This window comes from Melopsittacus undulatus, chromosome 4 (genome assembly GCF_012275295.1).
Source record: "Melopsittacus undulatus isolate bMelUnd1 chromosome 4, bMelUnd1.mat.Z, whole genome shotgun sequence".
In the NCBI taxonomy this organism is placed as follows: Eukaryota; Metazoa; Chordata; class Aves; order Psittaciformes; family Psittaculidae; genus Melopsittacus; species Melopsittacus undulatus.
Genome location: NC_047530.1, coordinates 74,082,859 through 74,100,310, shown reverse-complemented (window position 1 = coordinate 74,100,310; position 17,452 = coordinate 74,082,859). Strand labels below are relative to the sequence as shown.

The 17,452-nt window shown below is 37.2% G+C and overlaps 1 protein-coding gene across 5 annotated transcripts in view; it reads left to right on the top strand.

Moving 5' to 3' along the window:
• The window catches only part of LYPD6B (LY6/PLAUR domain containing 6B), a 53,431-nt gene extending 40,518 nt beyond the window's left edge, over nucleotides 1-12,913 (top strand). For 3 of the 5 annotated variants that reach the window (XM_031053326.2, XM_031053328.2, XM_031053331.2), the window contains 5 exons: nucleotides 5,518-5,589; nucleotides 6,887-7,046; nucleotides 8,130-8,228; nucleotides 9,173-9,303; nucleotides 10,454-12,913. In XM_031053326.2, coding sequence (XP_030909186.2) covers nucleotides 6,914-7,046; nucleotides 8,130-8,228; nucleotides 9,173-9,303; nucleotides 10,454-10,618 — 528 coding nt within the window. In that variant the 5' untranslated portion in view covers nucleotides 5,518-5,589; nucleotides 6,887-6,913 and the 3' untranslated portion in view covers nucleotides 10,619-12,913. Of the gene's footprint in view, nucleotides 1-5,517; nucleotides 5,590-6,290; nucleotides 6,310-6,886; nucleotides 7,047-8,129; nucleotides 8,229-9,172; nucleotides 9,304-10,453 lie in introns of those variants that run through there. The other 2 variants (XM_005154035.4, XM_031053332.2) reach the window with 2 other exon arrangements.
• Nucleotides 12,914-17,452: the final 4,539 nt, after the last annotated feature.

Here is a 17,452-nt window from a genome sequence, read left to right as displayed (position 1 = left end):
CAATATGCAGTAGTGTTACCTCATAGTCTTACTGAATATGGATATCTTTAGCTTGGCAGGAAAAAGAAGTCTTTTAAATATTGACTGTGGTCTGGAGCTAAACTTGTAGAAGGATACTGAAAATCGGAATTTTGTCTTTATTCTCAGCTGATTTGGTGTTCACTGGGGCCTTTGGCTCCTGTAAACTGCACTCCCAATAACTTGTGTATGGAGAGCTAGGTCTGCTGAAGTCCTATCCCACCATTTGTAGTAAGACCTAACTAGTTAATGGTCTGATCCACTGGGGTATTTAACAGAATACTCTGTAAAATTAATGCCAGAGGTGCTCTGATGAGCTCAAGGAAAGAAAAAAATGTTGCTTATTCCTATAATCTCTTTTCTCTAGAGTAATACTGAGTTCCTATTTCCAGTCTTGCAGATGAATGGGGGAGAGAGATTTAAAACACTTGCATATGTGATATATAGAAGCTGTTAAAAGCTGAAGAGCAAAATTTGGTTTGACAAAGTGTAGTTCTTGGAGGGAATTATATTCTTGCAGAAGCGAATAAGAAATTTATCTCTTATTAGTGTATTCTTAGATAGAATAAATTATTTTCCAAAGATGTTCAGGGATTCTGAATTTTAAAATAAAGACTACTTTTGCTGAGCAGTTTTGGCTATAAAAGGAATGAGATGTAATACTGGTTTCATTCCATGGATCTTTTTTGTATGAGCTTAAAAACAAATGTATGTTTTATCCTTGCAAATACTTCAGTGGTACTGCTCAGATTTATCACAATAATCATACCTTATTTTCTTTTTGAAATAATTGCAGTTGTATGCATTGTGTAGTCAGACACCTCCGTGTCTCGCTATCAGGTTGCATCACAACTTCCCATGCCAGCATCATACCCCAAGCCAGATGGTGTTGTCATTACCAGATCTGTATGTTTTATAAGATCATAGATAAAGAGCTCAATAATTTCTTGTAATTAAGACCAAATTTAAATCCAGGCATGGTTAAGTGTGGTGTGGGTGAAAATAAAGAAATGTGTTGTATTTAAAAATAATGTTGATAACTTGGATTAATTTCTGTTGTATTACTAGTTGTAGATGTCTGTCAATGTAATGTAAAATCTGTTTTCCTATGTTATTGTATACTAATGATAACATGCTGCAAGGCAAAAAAATCAGAAAATAGACGTTTCAGCTCAGTAGTTAAGGAAAGGCAGAACTTCTATAGCTTGTAGTTTTGATTTGTGGATCAGTAATAGTATTTTGAGATTTTTAATCCTTCAAAAGTTTTTCTCTCCCTATCTCCCCTTTTTTCACTTTAAACATGCTCTGCCTATTTCCCAAGGAAAACGAAGGTTTTCTTGTATTTGTTCCATCCACTTATTCACTTGCTGAGTTTTGAAGTGGAGTAAGTGGTGGCTTGTAGATCAAGTTAAATGGTCTCCAAAGAAAAACATAAGAATGGCAGTATTTGTCTAAGAAATGGGGAAACCAAGGAGCTATTTTTGTCCTTTTAGATAAGTTGAAGTGTCAGTTTTGGACTTCCTGATTTCTTGTAGGGAACACCTGATGATGTCAGGTATTGGTTTTAACTTTTTCAGCCCTTAACATACATACCTTTCCACCTATGTATTTCTCTTATGTCCTGAAGTGGTATTTAACAAGCTTAACATAAGCATTTGCAATTATCTAATAGCACCTGAAAATTGCTTACTAAATGACAGGAGGAAGTTTCATTTGCATTCCATATCTCATGTTAAATCTGCTAATCCTCCAGAGAGTCTGCCAGGAAAAACAATGGAGACAGACTTGAATTTTATTAAAATCAGAAATCAAGCATACAGCTTCCTACTATTCTGTTACACACTGCAAGATAAATCTTAAAACCTCCTGGAATATACTAATTATTTCAGCCATTGTATACCTCATTGTTTTCTTGATAGGTGCTTCAGTTACAAGTTTGTTACAGAGCATACATTAACAGCCCTTCCCTCTTGGGTCTTCTTCCCTAACCCCAGGAAAGCTATGTCTCCATGTTTGCTCTTGTTTATGTAAGTTAATCTTCTGTGTTGTGACAGTTTTTTCATTCATTAATGAGAGTTCCTAATTGGTCATAATGAAATGTTTATTCATACTACTAGATAATATTGTATGAAAGTACAACAGAGATAAGAGACTATGAAGAAAATAGGCATGTTAAAGATTTTTGGATATGAGCAGCATTTTTTTTGGCCAGTATTTTCTTATTTTATTTAAGAATGACTGCTGGTGCAGCTGTGTAACTAAGACTGTGTCGCACAGCATCCATTACTTATTGGCCTGGTTAGCAAACAAGGACACCTTTGACTACATCAAATCATGAGATCAATTTACTGTGCTTTACACTGACTAAAGACTAGCTTTTTTGTATTTAAATTCCCTAAGATTTTCCATTTGGCATGAGCTTCTCTGGGGAAACCAGGACAGGAAAGCAATAGGACCTTAGGAGAGGGGAGCAGGAGAGAGCTTGAATTTGTAGAAAGCTGGCACAAGTGTAATTGTGGCTTTTATTTGCTACCCAGGTGCATCAGATCAAGTTATGGGCCAGTCTTCTCATAAAGGCAAATTTTCCTCAATGTAGTAAAAACTGCAGAAAACATGTAAAGGAGATTAATTTTGCAACTATTATGTTTTGAAAAGATACAATGCTTTATCTTCCTACAAAGTAAGATTGAAAAAAATTCTATCGAGCTGCCCAAAATACATTACTGTATTTGCTACTTGATTAAAACTGGCTTACCAATTTGAAAGCAACTTGCTTGAGACATAATTTATGCCCTTGCAAAGGGCGTAAATACAGTTGTTTTGCAGGAGACCCATGGAGAAAGATGTTGGCATTAAAGACGTGATAAAGGTTCTTCTCACACCTTTACCAGCAACACTCAAGCAGCCTGTGTACATTAAGGGCCTGATACTACCCCACTGAAGCTAGCGCAAACTGGATCCCTGATTGTCCACAGACATAAGAGCAAGTTGACTGGGATCAGGAACTTAAAATTGGCACCTACTTGTGCTGGAGTTACTGGAGTTATGTGTTACTGGACCTCCTGTTGGAGCACGTCCAGAGGAGGCCATGAAGATGCTCAAAGGCCTGGAGCACCTCTGCTGTGGAGACAGGCTGAGAGAGCTGGGCTGGTTCAGCCTGCAGAAGAGAAGGCTCCAGGAGACTTTAGAGCAGCTTCCAGTGCCTTAATGGGCTGACAAGAAAGCTGAAGAGGAGCTTTTTACAAGGGCATGTAGGGATAGGATGAGGGGGAATGGCTTTAAGCTGACAGAAGGGAAACTTAGATTAGATATTAGGAAGTTCTTCCCTGTGGGAGTGGTGAGCCAGTGACACAGGTTGCCCAGAGAAGCTGTGGCTGCCCCATCCCTGACAGTTTTGAAGGCCAGATTGGATGGGGCTTGGAGCAACCTGGTCTAGTGGAAGGTGTCCCTGCCTGTGGCAGGGGGTTTGGAAATGGATGGTTGTTAAGGCCCCTTCCAACCCACACATGGAATACCATGATTCTACTGTATTTTTAATTTCACACTTTGGCATCAGTTTCTGTATTTTTTTAAATAAAATTAAATATGTAGGACTTCTGAGTTTCAGCTGGTGAAGACTTTATGGTGTCTCTGTGAACTCCAGTAATGGATGACAGGAGATACTTATGGGAAAGAATAGCAAAGTACAAGCCGCAAATAGAGTTACAGTGATACTGATGGCAACAGGAGAGACATATCTTCTACGTCAGAAAGCGGGGACATTCCTGAAGAGTTGGCCAACTCAATTGTGCATAATTGCCTTTCATGTGCTGAGGTTTGGGGTGGTTTTGTTTTTAAATCACCATGTAAGAATTCTCTGTGTGGGAAACAAAGATCTCTTAAGTTAGGCTTTGTGCATCTTTAGTTGTTGTCTTTTTATCAGATTGGCTATTTTCATGGAAAGTATAATTTTATAGAAGTTACGTTAATGTATTTTGCTTCCAGTACTCATAAAATTTTGTTACCACATTGACTTTAAATCTTCAACTCATTCAGAATAATAGTTATGGTATTAATGAAGGGGTTTGGTACACTATGGTTTTTATTCTCTTGGTTGTAGCATGTAAGCCTGATCCAAAATACCATAAAGCAGAAGAGTAGGGTCAAATAACAGGGGAATTATTATCTGTGAAGAAAAAAAGAAATTTGTCAGCTGGAATAGAAATTCTGTCACCTCTTGACACTGGGATAAAAGATCATTTTGTAAGAAAAAGTTTGATTTGAAGAATCTTAAATATTGATGGCAAAGGACAGTGTTTTTAAGCACTGCTTTGAACTGTATGGAACAAAAGGAGACTTAAGTAAGAGCTGTTGTCTCCAATATAAACTGGTAAAGCTAAGAATGCTAGAGAAAGGTGAAATTAGGTTGGAAGATATTTGGATCATTCATGAAGTGTAGTAGCAGCACTGTCTCCTCTTTTCCCTTTCTCTTATCCTGTGTAATGCCACATTTCAACGATCTGTTTTGGAAGACATTAAGGGTCATGAAATAGACTTTGGAGGCAACAGCTAAATGGCAGAATATTATGTGGGTTGATTTGTTAGCAGAAAAGCATCGAGTCATGATATAGAATCATAGAATAGTTAGGATTGGAAAGGACCTTAAGATCATCTAGTTCCAGTCCTCCTGCCACTTGCAGGGATGCCTCACACTGTTTAAACCATGATACACAGGTTTGGCTTCCAACAAATTAAAAAAAAATCCAGCCACTAAAAATAAGTGTACATTTGAAATGTGCACCTCGCATGTGTGCTAGTGAGGCAAGTCAAGAGGGTTATAAATGGCCTGTCTTTGATGCTGCAGAATATCACTGTGCAAATACTGTGTGCTTAATTGGAGAGAGCTGTAACTTTGGTTTAGATTTATTTGGGATTTTGCAGCTGTATGAGGGATTTGGACAACATTTTTGTGTTTCTGTTTCAGTGAGGAATGAACTGTGGGGGACCTGTTTTCTTTATAGTTTGCTAATAACCTCTAACCTTTAGGTTACCTTGCTGCTGATGAGTGCTTCTATTTTGGTCAAAGCATGTGTTGAAAGTTTGAATATTTCTGGAGTGTGAAATATTTATTCATCTGATATTGTGTGGTCCCACCCAGGTCATTGCCTGAGTAACATTTTTCCCTTGCAAGAGAAATGAAATCCTTATGGAAGGACAGAGTGGTCTCATTGCTTCATTTTTTTGTCTGTCATTTGTCTTTCAAGACTTCAGGGTATTCTAGAGGAAGGAGGTAATCTATTTCTGCAGTAGAATAGCACTTTATAAGATAGAGCTACATTTTGTAGTTCAGGCACTTCTTTGTATATTTTGTTATGAAAACCACCACACTGCCAGGTTTCTTTCTTAATTCTCAGTTTAAATAAGGACATACAGTGTTTCAGCTAATTAGTTTCTTCAGGATAGAATTGTGATGATCAGTTGCTGTTTGTTTCCCACACATTCTTCTTGATCCTTCTTTAGATCCTGGGCTACAATCAGAAGAAATCTTGACCATCCACAAAAAATAGTCTTGGAGGTGCTCTGAAACTAGAGGTATGCCATGGCTTTCTCAGTATCTACTGAAATATATTCATATTTGCAAAACAAAACTGAAGCTAAGCCTCCAGTGCATAAAGTTGAACTTTCTGTTGATTGGTTTGTTGTCAAAACCATCTTTCAAATAATTCCCATCTGTGTCAATTGCAAAACCCAAACCACCCAAACAAGCAAAAAAAAAAACCCAAAAACCCAAACAAACAAAAAACAAACAAACAAAACCCAAAAAACAAGGAAAAGAAAGAAATCCTTTGACTTCTCTGCCATGGTATAAGTACCATTTTCAGTTCAGTGCTTGGATTCATTTGGAGCTTCCTGCACAGGTGTAGTGTGCATCTACACAGGCCTTTGCAGGGGTATGCAGAGAAATTTCTGAATGAATGAATGCCTTTGGCAGCTCAAAGTAACATCTCTGGTTTGGCAGGAGCCTCCACTCAAGCTGGTTTCTCCTGCTGGGAATTTGCATGGGCGGGGTGCCATTTAAGCTGATTCTGCCTTTTAATATCTGAAGTAGGTCTCCAGTATCATTGCTATTTGCCATACATACCTCTCTGTGTGTATGTGTGTACATCTAAATATCAAACTGACCAAAATGTTCATCAGTTAGTTCTTCTCCACAAAGTCTTATTAAAGTACCTAGGCGGACCCAAATAAATATGCCCAAAACCTCTGAACATGCTGCTTTGCAGTTCTCCAAGATCTGTCTACCATCATCAGGTGTCTTCCTTAGCATCTCCTTAGTATACACTTTAAGAAGAAATAATTTGAATTTACACTTGTGATTTTTAATGCTGTGACACTGGAAAGTGCACTTACAATTCAGATGATCTAGCTTATCTGAAGGCAATAGACATATACTGATCAGTGTCACATAAGGAATTTGACTTGAGTTCTAGGCTGTTGGTGTTAAAAATGGCATTTGTCTGTGTTTTGCTTTCTTTAATGTTATTGTAATCCTGTCTGTTTCAAGTAAGATATAAAGGAGTTCAGTTTTCATGTTGATTTTTAGGAATGCTTATAAGAATTCTGTGAGATTGACATTCCTTAGAAGGGTAAATGGATTAAAGAAATATGGTTAGCTTTTTTAAGTTTGTGGAAGTTTAAAGACTCTGTACAGGATCCTGGCCAGCAGAAGGCAGTAACTGCTCAGCTTTGCATTGATCATCATTACATGTTCACTCGCATTAGCAGTCTTCATAGTACAGACCTACGGACTGTTTTAGGAGTACTTAATAGGAAATTTCTTGTTCTATACATGATTCCCTCTGAATAATGTGTTCCCTTTCTTTCTTAGGCCCAAGAGTTTTACTTTTCATGTACAATGATAATGATACTCAGCATGTTGTTATTCTATCACATGCTGGCCGGAGCCTTTCTTCCGTTCTTCATCCTTTCAGGAAACAGGGTTTCAGCTGAGAACATCAACTTTTACAATGTGAGACCTCCACTAGACCGTAAGTAGACAGTTAATGCTTTTTTTTGTGTATGCAATTGTAGCTTAACATTTTAGTTAATTACTGTATTCTTTCAATCCTTTGGTTTTTAGGTGTTTGTCTTCTTCAAATATGAAGGATAAAAAGTTTAAAATAAAACTGCTTTTCAACCCACAGCAGTTTAGTTTCTTTCTAAGATTTTAAAAGTGACTGAAAGAAAATAAACAATTGCATGCATTGCTCATTTAAAGAGTGCATGAGGGCTTTCACATTTAAAGGGCTTTTATTCTATTTTTCTGTCTCTGAAATGTCTTCATACAGAGCAAATTATGCAGTGGATTTCTCAGAAATAATACAGAACAGATGTTTTCGTCTTTTATCTTGTTGGGGTTTTTTTGTAAGGGAAAGAATAGGTGTGCTGCAAGCAATTAATTCAAACTGAAGATAATTAAAAACCCTGTGAGACCTGTGAAGCCAGTTGTCACTAATAGCATCATTTTTTTTGCCTCTTATCTAGCATCAGAATCATTCTATCCCTTCACTTAAGGGGAGAAGATTTTCATTATACATATCATTAAAACAGGACAGCTAGATATAACAGGTATATATGTGCATCTAGGGAACTGTACATCTTAAAATCATTTATATATTTGTATAATGTAAATAAGGTTTAAAAATTGTCCTCTTCAGAGCTGGAGATTAAGATCTGAAGCTGGTTTTGAAGATGTAGGTTTTTTTTCATCAAATGAGTCTGTAGACAGTGTTTGTGTATCTGTATTAACATACATGGGGATTTAGTATCATGGGCCTACATCTAAGGTGTTCTCTTTTTCCTGTTTTTCCACCACTGCTTAAATGATATTTTGGATTGTGAGAGAATGAAAACAGGAGAAGGTGTTTTAAAGTTCAGGCAGGCATAGCAAAACCAGTTAAAAATGTAAAAGCTTACTACAAAACTTGTTGCATAGGTGTCCAACACTGATGTATCATTGAAAACATGTATGTAATATGTTTTTGTAAGCAATGTGTGTACAGGCACAGTATTATTTTGAATATTTTTTTTATTAATACATGCAAACTTACTATATTTTAATACTTTTAAAGCCACTCCATTTCCAAACAGTTTTAAGTGCTTTACTTGTGATAATGCAGTGGACAATTACGACTGTAACAGATGGGCTGAAGATAGATGGTGTCCTGAAAGTAAGTGCGTCTGTACTAAGGAGATTCTTTGTGATAGTTATATTTCTTTCTCCCTGACTCAGCCATCTTGTAGAAGTTGAACTGAATAGGATTAACATGCCTACAGAGTGGTGTCCTCAGTTATGTTGTTAGTAATACTGAGTCATACGTTTCTGCTGAGGTGAATGTTTTGACCATTTCAGAGTGCAAAGCTACAGTGAAAAATTATTTATATCTATACTTATGTATAAAACATTCAATATAACATATAACAACATATTATATATAGTATATATATATAGTATAGTAGATATATTAACAATATATCAATAATAAACCAGCTACATGTGTGTGGATATATACGTAGCTGTGTGCTTCCTAGGAATTAAAGATGTTGTTTAAAAAAACTCTAGAATTGCCTTTGCAGGCTTATCTCCTTCTTTTTGGATATCAGTTCAACATGAAATTGTTTCCCTGTGCTGTGGGCTTGCTTGTAAAGCAGCACAACCTGAATGACTGGGGATCATACTTGTATGAGAGAATAATAGATATGTAGAAAAGAATGGAAATATGCTTCCTCATTTTACTTTGCAGTCATATTCACAGTAACAGTGGGAAAGTGGAAGAAACAAGCTAGAGGAATGAGGAAACTTGTCCAAAACAAAGCAAGCAAGAATGGGCTGCAAGAAAGAGTAGCGAATGGAAGATAAATGTGTAGATTTTAGTGCTAAAAAGTAGTTTAAGTGATAGCAGCCTTTCTGGAGGTTTTAAGGATTAGTTAATCTGAAGATTTCATTGTTAATTAATTTATTGCTAAATGGTATTATAATTAAGTTGCACAATGGCTTTATATAGCAAAATTAAGTATTTTTATGAAAATATTTTTCTAATTAGTGTGAAGCTTTTAAACCCTGTAAAAGAATTCATACTTTGCCTGACTAACCATTTTAAATTTTATTTTGTAGGTACTCAGTACTGTTTGACTGTTCATCTCTTCACAGACCATGGGAAGAGTACATCAGTCACCAAAAAGTGTGCCACTGGAGAGGAATGCCATTTCGTAGGCTGCCACCGTCACAGGGAAAGTGGCCACACAGTAAGCACTGCTCTTTGTGCCAGAGCAGCACATTGGTTTTGAGGTTTGCATTTCAATACTTGTTTTTCCTGCTGAGCTGAAGAGGATGTGCCAAGATACACTTTCCAGTATTTAACAATAGACATCAAATTTCTGCCACAGAAGCATGACTACCCCCATCTTCCTCCTTTCCTATTTGTGTTGCTGTATGACAGAATGTAATAACAATTTCTAAAGAAACATCTGAGCTTTCTGGGGCATTGTTAGTGTGTATCAAATGCATGGACCTTCCTTTCTGAGTAAGGTGCCCAGGTAGGCTATGCAACCTGTGCCGATACTTGTGGTGCTGCAGCTGTGTCACTGTTAGCACCTGAGCAAACCAGACTGCGAATAAGGTACTCCAGTCATTTCTCTGTGTAACACAGCTTGGATAACACTGCCCAGCACACAAAGTGTGACTCTACTTGTCCATGAGGGCCATATGCTTAAGCAAGATACAACTGAGTTTTTGTTACATGACAAAAAGCTTGAACTGCTGCCTTCTGTCATGCTTTGGATCCTAGGTAAAAGTTTATTCTTAATAATCAGACATGCCCTACCAAAGTGTTATTCACTGCAGTAAGTCAAGTCCTGTTGGAGGAAGTCTGGAGAAGGCCATGAGGATGCTCAAAGGGCTGGAGCACCTCTCCTATGGAGACAGGCTGAGAGAGCTGGGCTGGTTCAGCCTGCAGAAGAGAAGGCTCCAGCGAGACCTTAGAGCAGCTTCCAGTGCCTTAATGGGCTGACAAGAAAGCTGAAGAGGGACTTTTTACAAGGGCATGTAGGGATAGGATGAGGGGGAATGGCTTTAAGCTAACAGAATGGAAACTTAGATTAGATATTAGGAAGAAGTTCTTCCCTGTAGGAGTGGTGAGGCACTGACACAGGTTGCCCAGAGAAGCTGTGACTGCCCCATCCCTGGTGAGATGAGCTGATGAGTTACCCTAGGAAGGCTGTGCTGCATGATTTGGAAGAGTTGTAGCACATATGCTCCATCTGGTGCCTTTGGTCAGGCTGCCAGGCAGAAATGATGAGTCTGTTTAGCTGTAACCTTTGCAACCTGTTGATAGAACATATATCTTTAAAAGCTACTGCTGAATTACCCTATGTCAAATGATCTTTTTCTCCACAGGAATGCATTTCTTGCTGTGAAGGGATGGTTTGCAATGTAGAAATACCAACGAACCACACAAATGCAGTATTTGCTGTATTGCACGCCCGAAGAACGTCAGATGGCAGCAAGTGGACAGTCAACATTGCAGTGCTTGTGTCAGTCATGATGACCATGATGTTGTGATGCAAAACCCTCCTGTTAGATCTGTTTGAGAGGGTCTGCCTGTCTGTGTGCCGTCAGAAACTGTAAGAAGCTTGGTTTAGTATGTGCAAGGAGAAATCACCAATACTTATAAATTACAGAAAATGTAAGAGGACAGTGGAAAGGAAAGGGTACATGGGGAAGTCCTTGGATATTTTAGTGAAGATACTTCACGTGGCCTGCAGTATTCAAAAAAAAAAGCTAAACACAACCACCCACTGATTGGGATGAACTCACGTTATTATAATTTACTATTTTATGATAAAAATACACATATACTTGGCTTGTTTTTTGAACAGAGAAAAATATCTGTAGACAATCACAAGATAAAGAGGAACTTTCAATGGATGGTGTACCAACAGTTATCTCAATGGCAACTCTTTTTAAAATGGTTTTCATTGTGCATAAATAACAAGGAGTTTCTTGTCTTGATCAACAGGTGTATTTAAGCTTATCTTCAATTATGGTTTTCATAGAGAACATGTATGGTTTTCATAGAGAACATATATGATAAATTTATTTTTCTGTTTTGACCAGAGCTGTTGTTTCTACTGGAAATAATACAAAATAATTCCTTTTATCTTTCCTTCCTGCAAAATGTCTCACACTCAGTTTTTAAACCAGTCTGAAATTATGTAGAATTTCTGTCTAAAAACGACGAACTGTTTGAGCACCTAAATGAGAATTCCTTCTCCATGCTAAAGGGATCATTTTCTTGCAGTAGTGTCCCATCTCAGCTGAATCTTTGTCATATTGTTCAAAGTGGAGGTAAAACCATGACTCTGAAATTGGAGGTACAGTCAAGCAGCTGTGTCATCATAAAAATTATAAGTGAGCACTTGGTATAAACAAGGAGAGAAGTCTACCATGTTCTGTCTCAATTTGCAGAAGTTTCTCCCAGAAATATTACTGTCCTTGATGTATCTTCAACTTGTAAGTCTGTGCTATTGGATATCCTGGGCTTCTAGACATCATTGTTACATAACTTTGGCACCCTCATTTGAAACTTTTGGGTCAAGATTCTATTTTTCAGTATAGCTAAGGATTTGACCTGCCTAGAACTTCACTGTTTTCTTTTTCTAAACTATTTTATTCATTTATTAATATACTGATTTAATTGCAAATAAAATAGATTGTTCTGATCTTTCCCTGTTTTAAATGTCTCATTTCTTAAATGAGATGGTTCAAATTATGATTAAATGTTGAAATAATTTTCAGGAAGGACAGATTATTAAAACTTACTCTCAAAAAGAGAGTCAAAACTGTTCTCTGAAAAATTCAAGTAACTATAAATTGGATTTTTTTTACATAAATGTTGGCTTGATTATTTGCTGGTTAGTGTCACTAAATGTATTTAGACATTTGCCAGTTGAAACAGAGATTCTGAACCAGTTTTGGTTTTGTTTATATTCTAAAAATGCCTACACAATATTTTTAGAATATCTGAACATATCTAAAAGCCCATGATTTGTTGACAGGCAATGGTGTAGCTACAAAAACTGGGCGGAAACACTTTTTTCTTGCCAATACAAAATAGTTCTTGCTGTCTAAAGCCAGGTTTTCCAAGCTGTGGGTTCTCACGACTGTTGCTGTGCCATCCCACAGGAGGAGATGGTGAGCATGTTCTGAGTAAATTTTTACTTTGTTCATCATCCCTAGGTAATGTACCTGTAGTATTAGTTGTGGGGTCAGACAGTGACAAGCACATTAAATATTTTTCATCATTAAACATCATGTTTTTGCTGTATGATCTATGATGCTTGAACTTTTTTGCTTGTGGGAAATTCATTCCAGGTTTGCTCTCTGTTCAAAGTTGTCTTCACTGTTTCAGGTCATGGTATTTTTCCTGGGTTTGCCTTTAAGCACTAGATGCTTCCATAATTCAGTTTCTGGGAATAATTATTGCAATATACCAAGGCCTTAATGTATCCTGTAGTCTTCTATGACTTTACTGTAAGTAATTTACAGTAATCTAAGTGCTGACAATTGTTTACACTGCAAATGCCACTCCAGAACATTTGGGATTGCCGGGGAAACTTTGGAAGCTGCCCAGAGAGAGGGCTCAGGGGCAAAGGAAATGGGCTGCAAGTTCTCTACAACTGCCAAGAGACCTTTGGGAAGGGATGTCTCCAGGTGTTTGTTTTCCTTGGTTAAAATAAATTCTTTTTTTCCCCATTTGCCAGTCTGAAAAGTTAAGAAATTTGCTCAGAATTTAAATACTTAATGCATTTGGTTAATAATTGCTTGGAACTAAAAAATAAAAAAAATGAAGAATTCCACTCACATGACCAAATAGTATGCTTGATTTTAACTGTCATCTTTTTAAAACTAACAATGAAGACAGGAACCTGTCTGAAATATATGAAAGCATTTGGTGATGCCAAAAGTTTATTTTTTAGCATAATAGAATTCCAGTAGTGGAGGATATTAAGGATGAGTTCTAGTCATCTTGATACATCAATACATTTGTTATTGCAAAGATTGGGAATAATTTTTCTAGAAAAAATGAATATGCAAAAGCTGTTAATGCAATATTAATGCTGCACAAATAGGCACTTGGCTGAAGAAATATAGAATTTAAGAGTGAGTATTAATTTTATCCTTTGCTGTGTTTTATGTATGTAAAAACCTTTATGCTTCTGCTCACATTTGATTTTAGCCCAATGTTAAATGCTAACATTGTAGAAAAGCAGTATGTGCTGATTGTTAGAGAAAATAACCAGAGCACATATTTTTGGCATGACTAATGATTGACTGTGTAGACAATCTTAACATTAATTTATGGTAGAACTTTTATATTTTATTAAATAGATTCAAGTTTTAGCTGTATTTTCTCTTTGGACGTCTGAAGTACTCACGGAAGACCTTAAAAGAGGTTTGAAAAAAATCATTTTCAGGTGCTCCATAATGTATTTCATGCATCTCAATTTTGGTTCACAGATGTCATCACTTAAATCTGTATGACTTGTTAGTGCCTAAATTAGCCCCACAGCTTTGGAAAGGACATTTCTGTAAATGGACATCCATAACTTAATGTGTAGAAATGTGTTTGCTCCTATTTCTGTGTACATCCAGCTTCCAACAGTAACATGCTAAACACTGTATTGTCTCTCAGTAATGGCACAAGGTGTTTAACTCCAGAGATAGCAGACACTAGGTAAAATCAGTGGGTGCCAAACTCATGTGCTTTCATGGGCAAAGTGGTCCCCTTGTGTTACCCTTGGAAACTGAAGAGAATTTATGTGTAATGGCAAGTAAATCAATTTGTGCAGTTGAGGGAAGTGTCATTTTATGATATATGTGTAATGATTATTTTTGTTTTACCCTGCATTGGACAATCTGTAGAAGATTTGTTTTTAAAAGCTTAAATAATTCTTCACTCTTCAGTGTTGGTTTGTGCGATGCTTTCTCATTGCTGCGTTACTGTTGTAAAACTTCTCCAGGAATGTCACTTTTAATTAAAAATATTAAAATGTTTGCTGGTGGAAAACGTTTGTGATGAAAAACGTAAAAATCCTTTTGCTGCTCAAGACCAGTTGCTTGTTGAAAGCATTGAGCAGAAGTTGCACTGAGGGCAGATTCTGTGGATTTTTTCGCTTAAGATTTATGCTAGAAATTCATGGAGAGGCAGGCTAGGAGGGATACAGAGTACAGCAAGGTAGGAGGGATGCACAGCCAGCCAAAGATGTGGGAATCAGCAGGCCTGGACAGGAGAGAGCACTTGAGCCCTGGGGTGAAGGGGGGGGAACAGATGGTTATTTTGACTTTCCTAGTTGATGTAATTGCTTCCAGGGACCTTTGATTTTCCATTGAGTGGCGATTTGCTTTTCCCCAGGCAGCGTAAGTCAGAACCCTTTCAGTGATGTGAAAGAGCTCTGCCACTTCAGAAAATGGAAATAGTGAGAAACCGTTCATCTCAGCTTGAGCCAGCTGAGAGAGGAGCACCTTCCCATCGGTTTGTCACAGATACGTGAGGCTGAACAAGCGTGGTGCATATCAGCAGATGCACATTTAATTCTGGTTTCTAGATGAGAGTCACCCTTTTTTCCTGTCTTTATACTGCAAGGTGTGACAATGTAAACTGTGTAGCTCCACTGAAGAAAAGATCACAGATACAAATAATCTATGTGTGTATGTCTGTGTATCCTGGGGAGACTGCTTGTTAAATAAACTCCTGCTACAGGTAAGGAAATGCTGGCAGAATTAATTGAGTATAGTTTATAATTTCATCTGCTTTGATTTTTACTAGCAGTGGCTTCAGGAATCTTTAGGGAAGATTATTATTATGGTAGAGCAGTTTATCCTGATAATCATGCTGCCCAGAGGCATTGAAAAGGCATGAAGAATACTAGAGTTAATTCGCATGTCTGAAAATGTGATTACTGTGATCATTACTGAAATAATTTTAGGTATAGCTTTGTAGTATTTAAGTGGAAATAAGCTTTTGCTATTACATTTCATCAGAAAAATTTCAGAGAGATATGTGTTTCTGCAGTGGCTACTTACCAGAAAAAGTCCAGGTGCAGGTTAAAATTCCAGATTAAGAAAACAAGCAGTACACCATCAACTCATTTAAGCAGGTGAAGATGCTGATGTCAGATTTTTGCAGCAAATACCATCAGAAGAAGATTAAGATGTTAAAAAAATAAATAAACAAAACTGGCTATTTCACAGCACAAAGCCATTTCTGTAGAAAAATACTTCTTTGTTTACCATCTCTAGACTCTGAGAATTGTGCATGGTTTTACAGTGCTTGCTATGTGCAGGTGCTTCAAATTAGGTAAATAAAGCCAGCAGCCCTCTCTTAAAAGGAGCAGGACAACCCTTTGCCCTAGTAATACTGGTCCTGGGGTTTAGCTCATGTGCCTGGGCAGGATAACCTGGAGCAAGAGCAGTTTCTTGAATGCTCAAGCCTCTTCCTGATCCTCGTATTTCAGCTAAAAAGGAAAATTTTCAGGTGTGGAGCTCAGAGGAAAAGGTAGGAATATTATTGTTCACTGTAAATTTAGGATTTGTGGTTATACAGATCAGTATGACCTTGATGGGGAAACTGTCAGATTCTCAGCTGGGGCAAATTTAGCCTCCTGTAGGGATAAGGCAGGTACCAGGTGACTAATTAGTCTGTATTGTCTCTGCTGAAAGCATGTCTGGTGTTTTGTATGAACTTTTAGTATTATCTGTTCTAACCTTCTCTTTAAGAACTCAAGAAGATGCAATAAAAATGGCTGTAAGGTTAGAGGAGAGGGTTGGGGAACATTGAGTGTATTTAGTATTCATAATTCATTATTTTAGATTGTTTAGATTTTGTGGTGATTCGGTTAGGTCATTTTTAACATCGTCATCAGTATTGTACTAAGCTGCTCTTAAAGAAGGGAAAACTAGATATTCCATGTTTGAATAGATTTATGCAAAAAGAAAAGTAATATTGTTATATAGGGGTTTACAGGTCACATTGCACAGTTCATTTGTGTTAATTTGTCGCAGTCTTAGCATTTATTGTTTGGGTTTTTTTAATCTGCCCTTTTATCTGTGCCACTGTAACCAGGGTTATATGGTATTCTGGAGTGGGTGTGTTAAGTAGCAAATACATGTGTGAATGAAGGTGGGATAAACAGAATATTAAATAAGGTGAAAAACAGGTGAAAGGCAAGTTCACTTGCAATTATTTTCACTGAATTTTTACAAGATCTAGCACATGTCATTTGAGAAAGTAGGTGTTTAGGTCTTGCAAGTTAGTATTTCGTCATGGCTTTCATTTTGCAGATTCTGTTGTATATTCCCTCTACTCCAAAAAAGAAAAAAAAATCTGTGTAGGCTACTTAGCACAGATTTGTTACTAACATCACTTCCTGACTGATGTCTGGTGTTGGCTGGTATTCGAAGAATTCGTTAATAGAGTCCATACAATGCACCCACATTTGAGTCTGTACCAAAAAGCACTTTGCATCTGATTTTCTTTTCTATCCATCTCTCTATTTGGTTAATGTTCAAGTGTGCGTTAACATGCCATTCATCACAGAGAGACCCTTGGGGTTTTTTAATGAATTTTGCCTCTTGAGGATGCAGGAACATATCCTAATTTTATAGTGAGAGATTTGGATGAAGATTTGCTTAAGATTCATGTTGGGAAGCAGTTTGAATACAGGCACTTCGAAGTGAGAGGAGTGAACTAAATGCTGACTTGGAAGACTTTTGTAGCTAACTTTTCACCTGTGTCTTATTCTGAAGATAGATATTAGAAGTGATAACCTGTCTCCTGAGCTATAGCCAGGGTCCTAAGCAGCAGACTGGCTTTCTGCTTTTTTCCAGTTTTGAATTAAAATGTGGTTGCCAGATATTGTTCTGGTATTTTGCAAACACTTGGCTTTTCTTTATGCCTAGTTGACATTGATGCATATAAAGTCATATGTTCACATCTAAGTGCTTGTCATGCACTATAGCTTTTGTAATTTTTTGAGGGGCAGAACAGATATTTCTGTATGTATAAGTGAGACTTCTAATTTCCCCACCCCTTGTGGAATGCAGATGGAGTACAGATCACTGGGAAATCTGTCATAAAATACATTTTTGAGTTTGGCTTTTTTTGATGGACCAGTATTTCTATCTCAATATGCAGTTCATTCTTTTTAAATGGGGGGGGGGGGGGAGGGGGAATACTGCCAAAGAACTATATGATACATAAGTGGTTTCATGAGTTATGTTTGGAAAAGCATTTATTTTCATGACCTGGGAAATTCTTAAAGACACTCAATGAGTGCCTTGGTCTGTTGAAGTTGATGGGGAATTTTACCATGATAGGACTGGGAATTTAAGCAG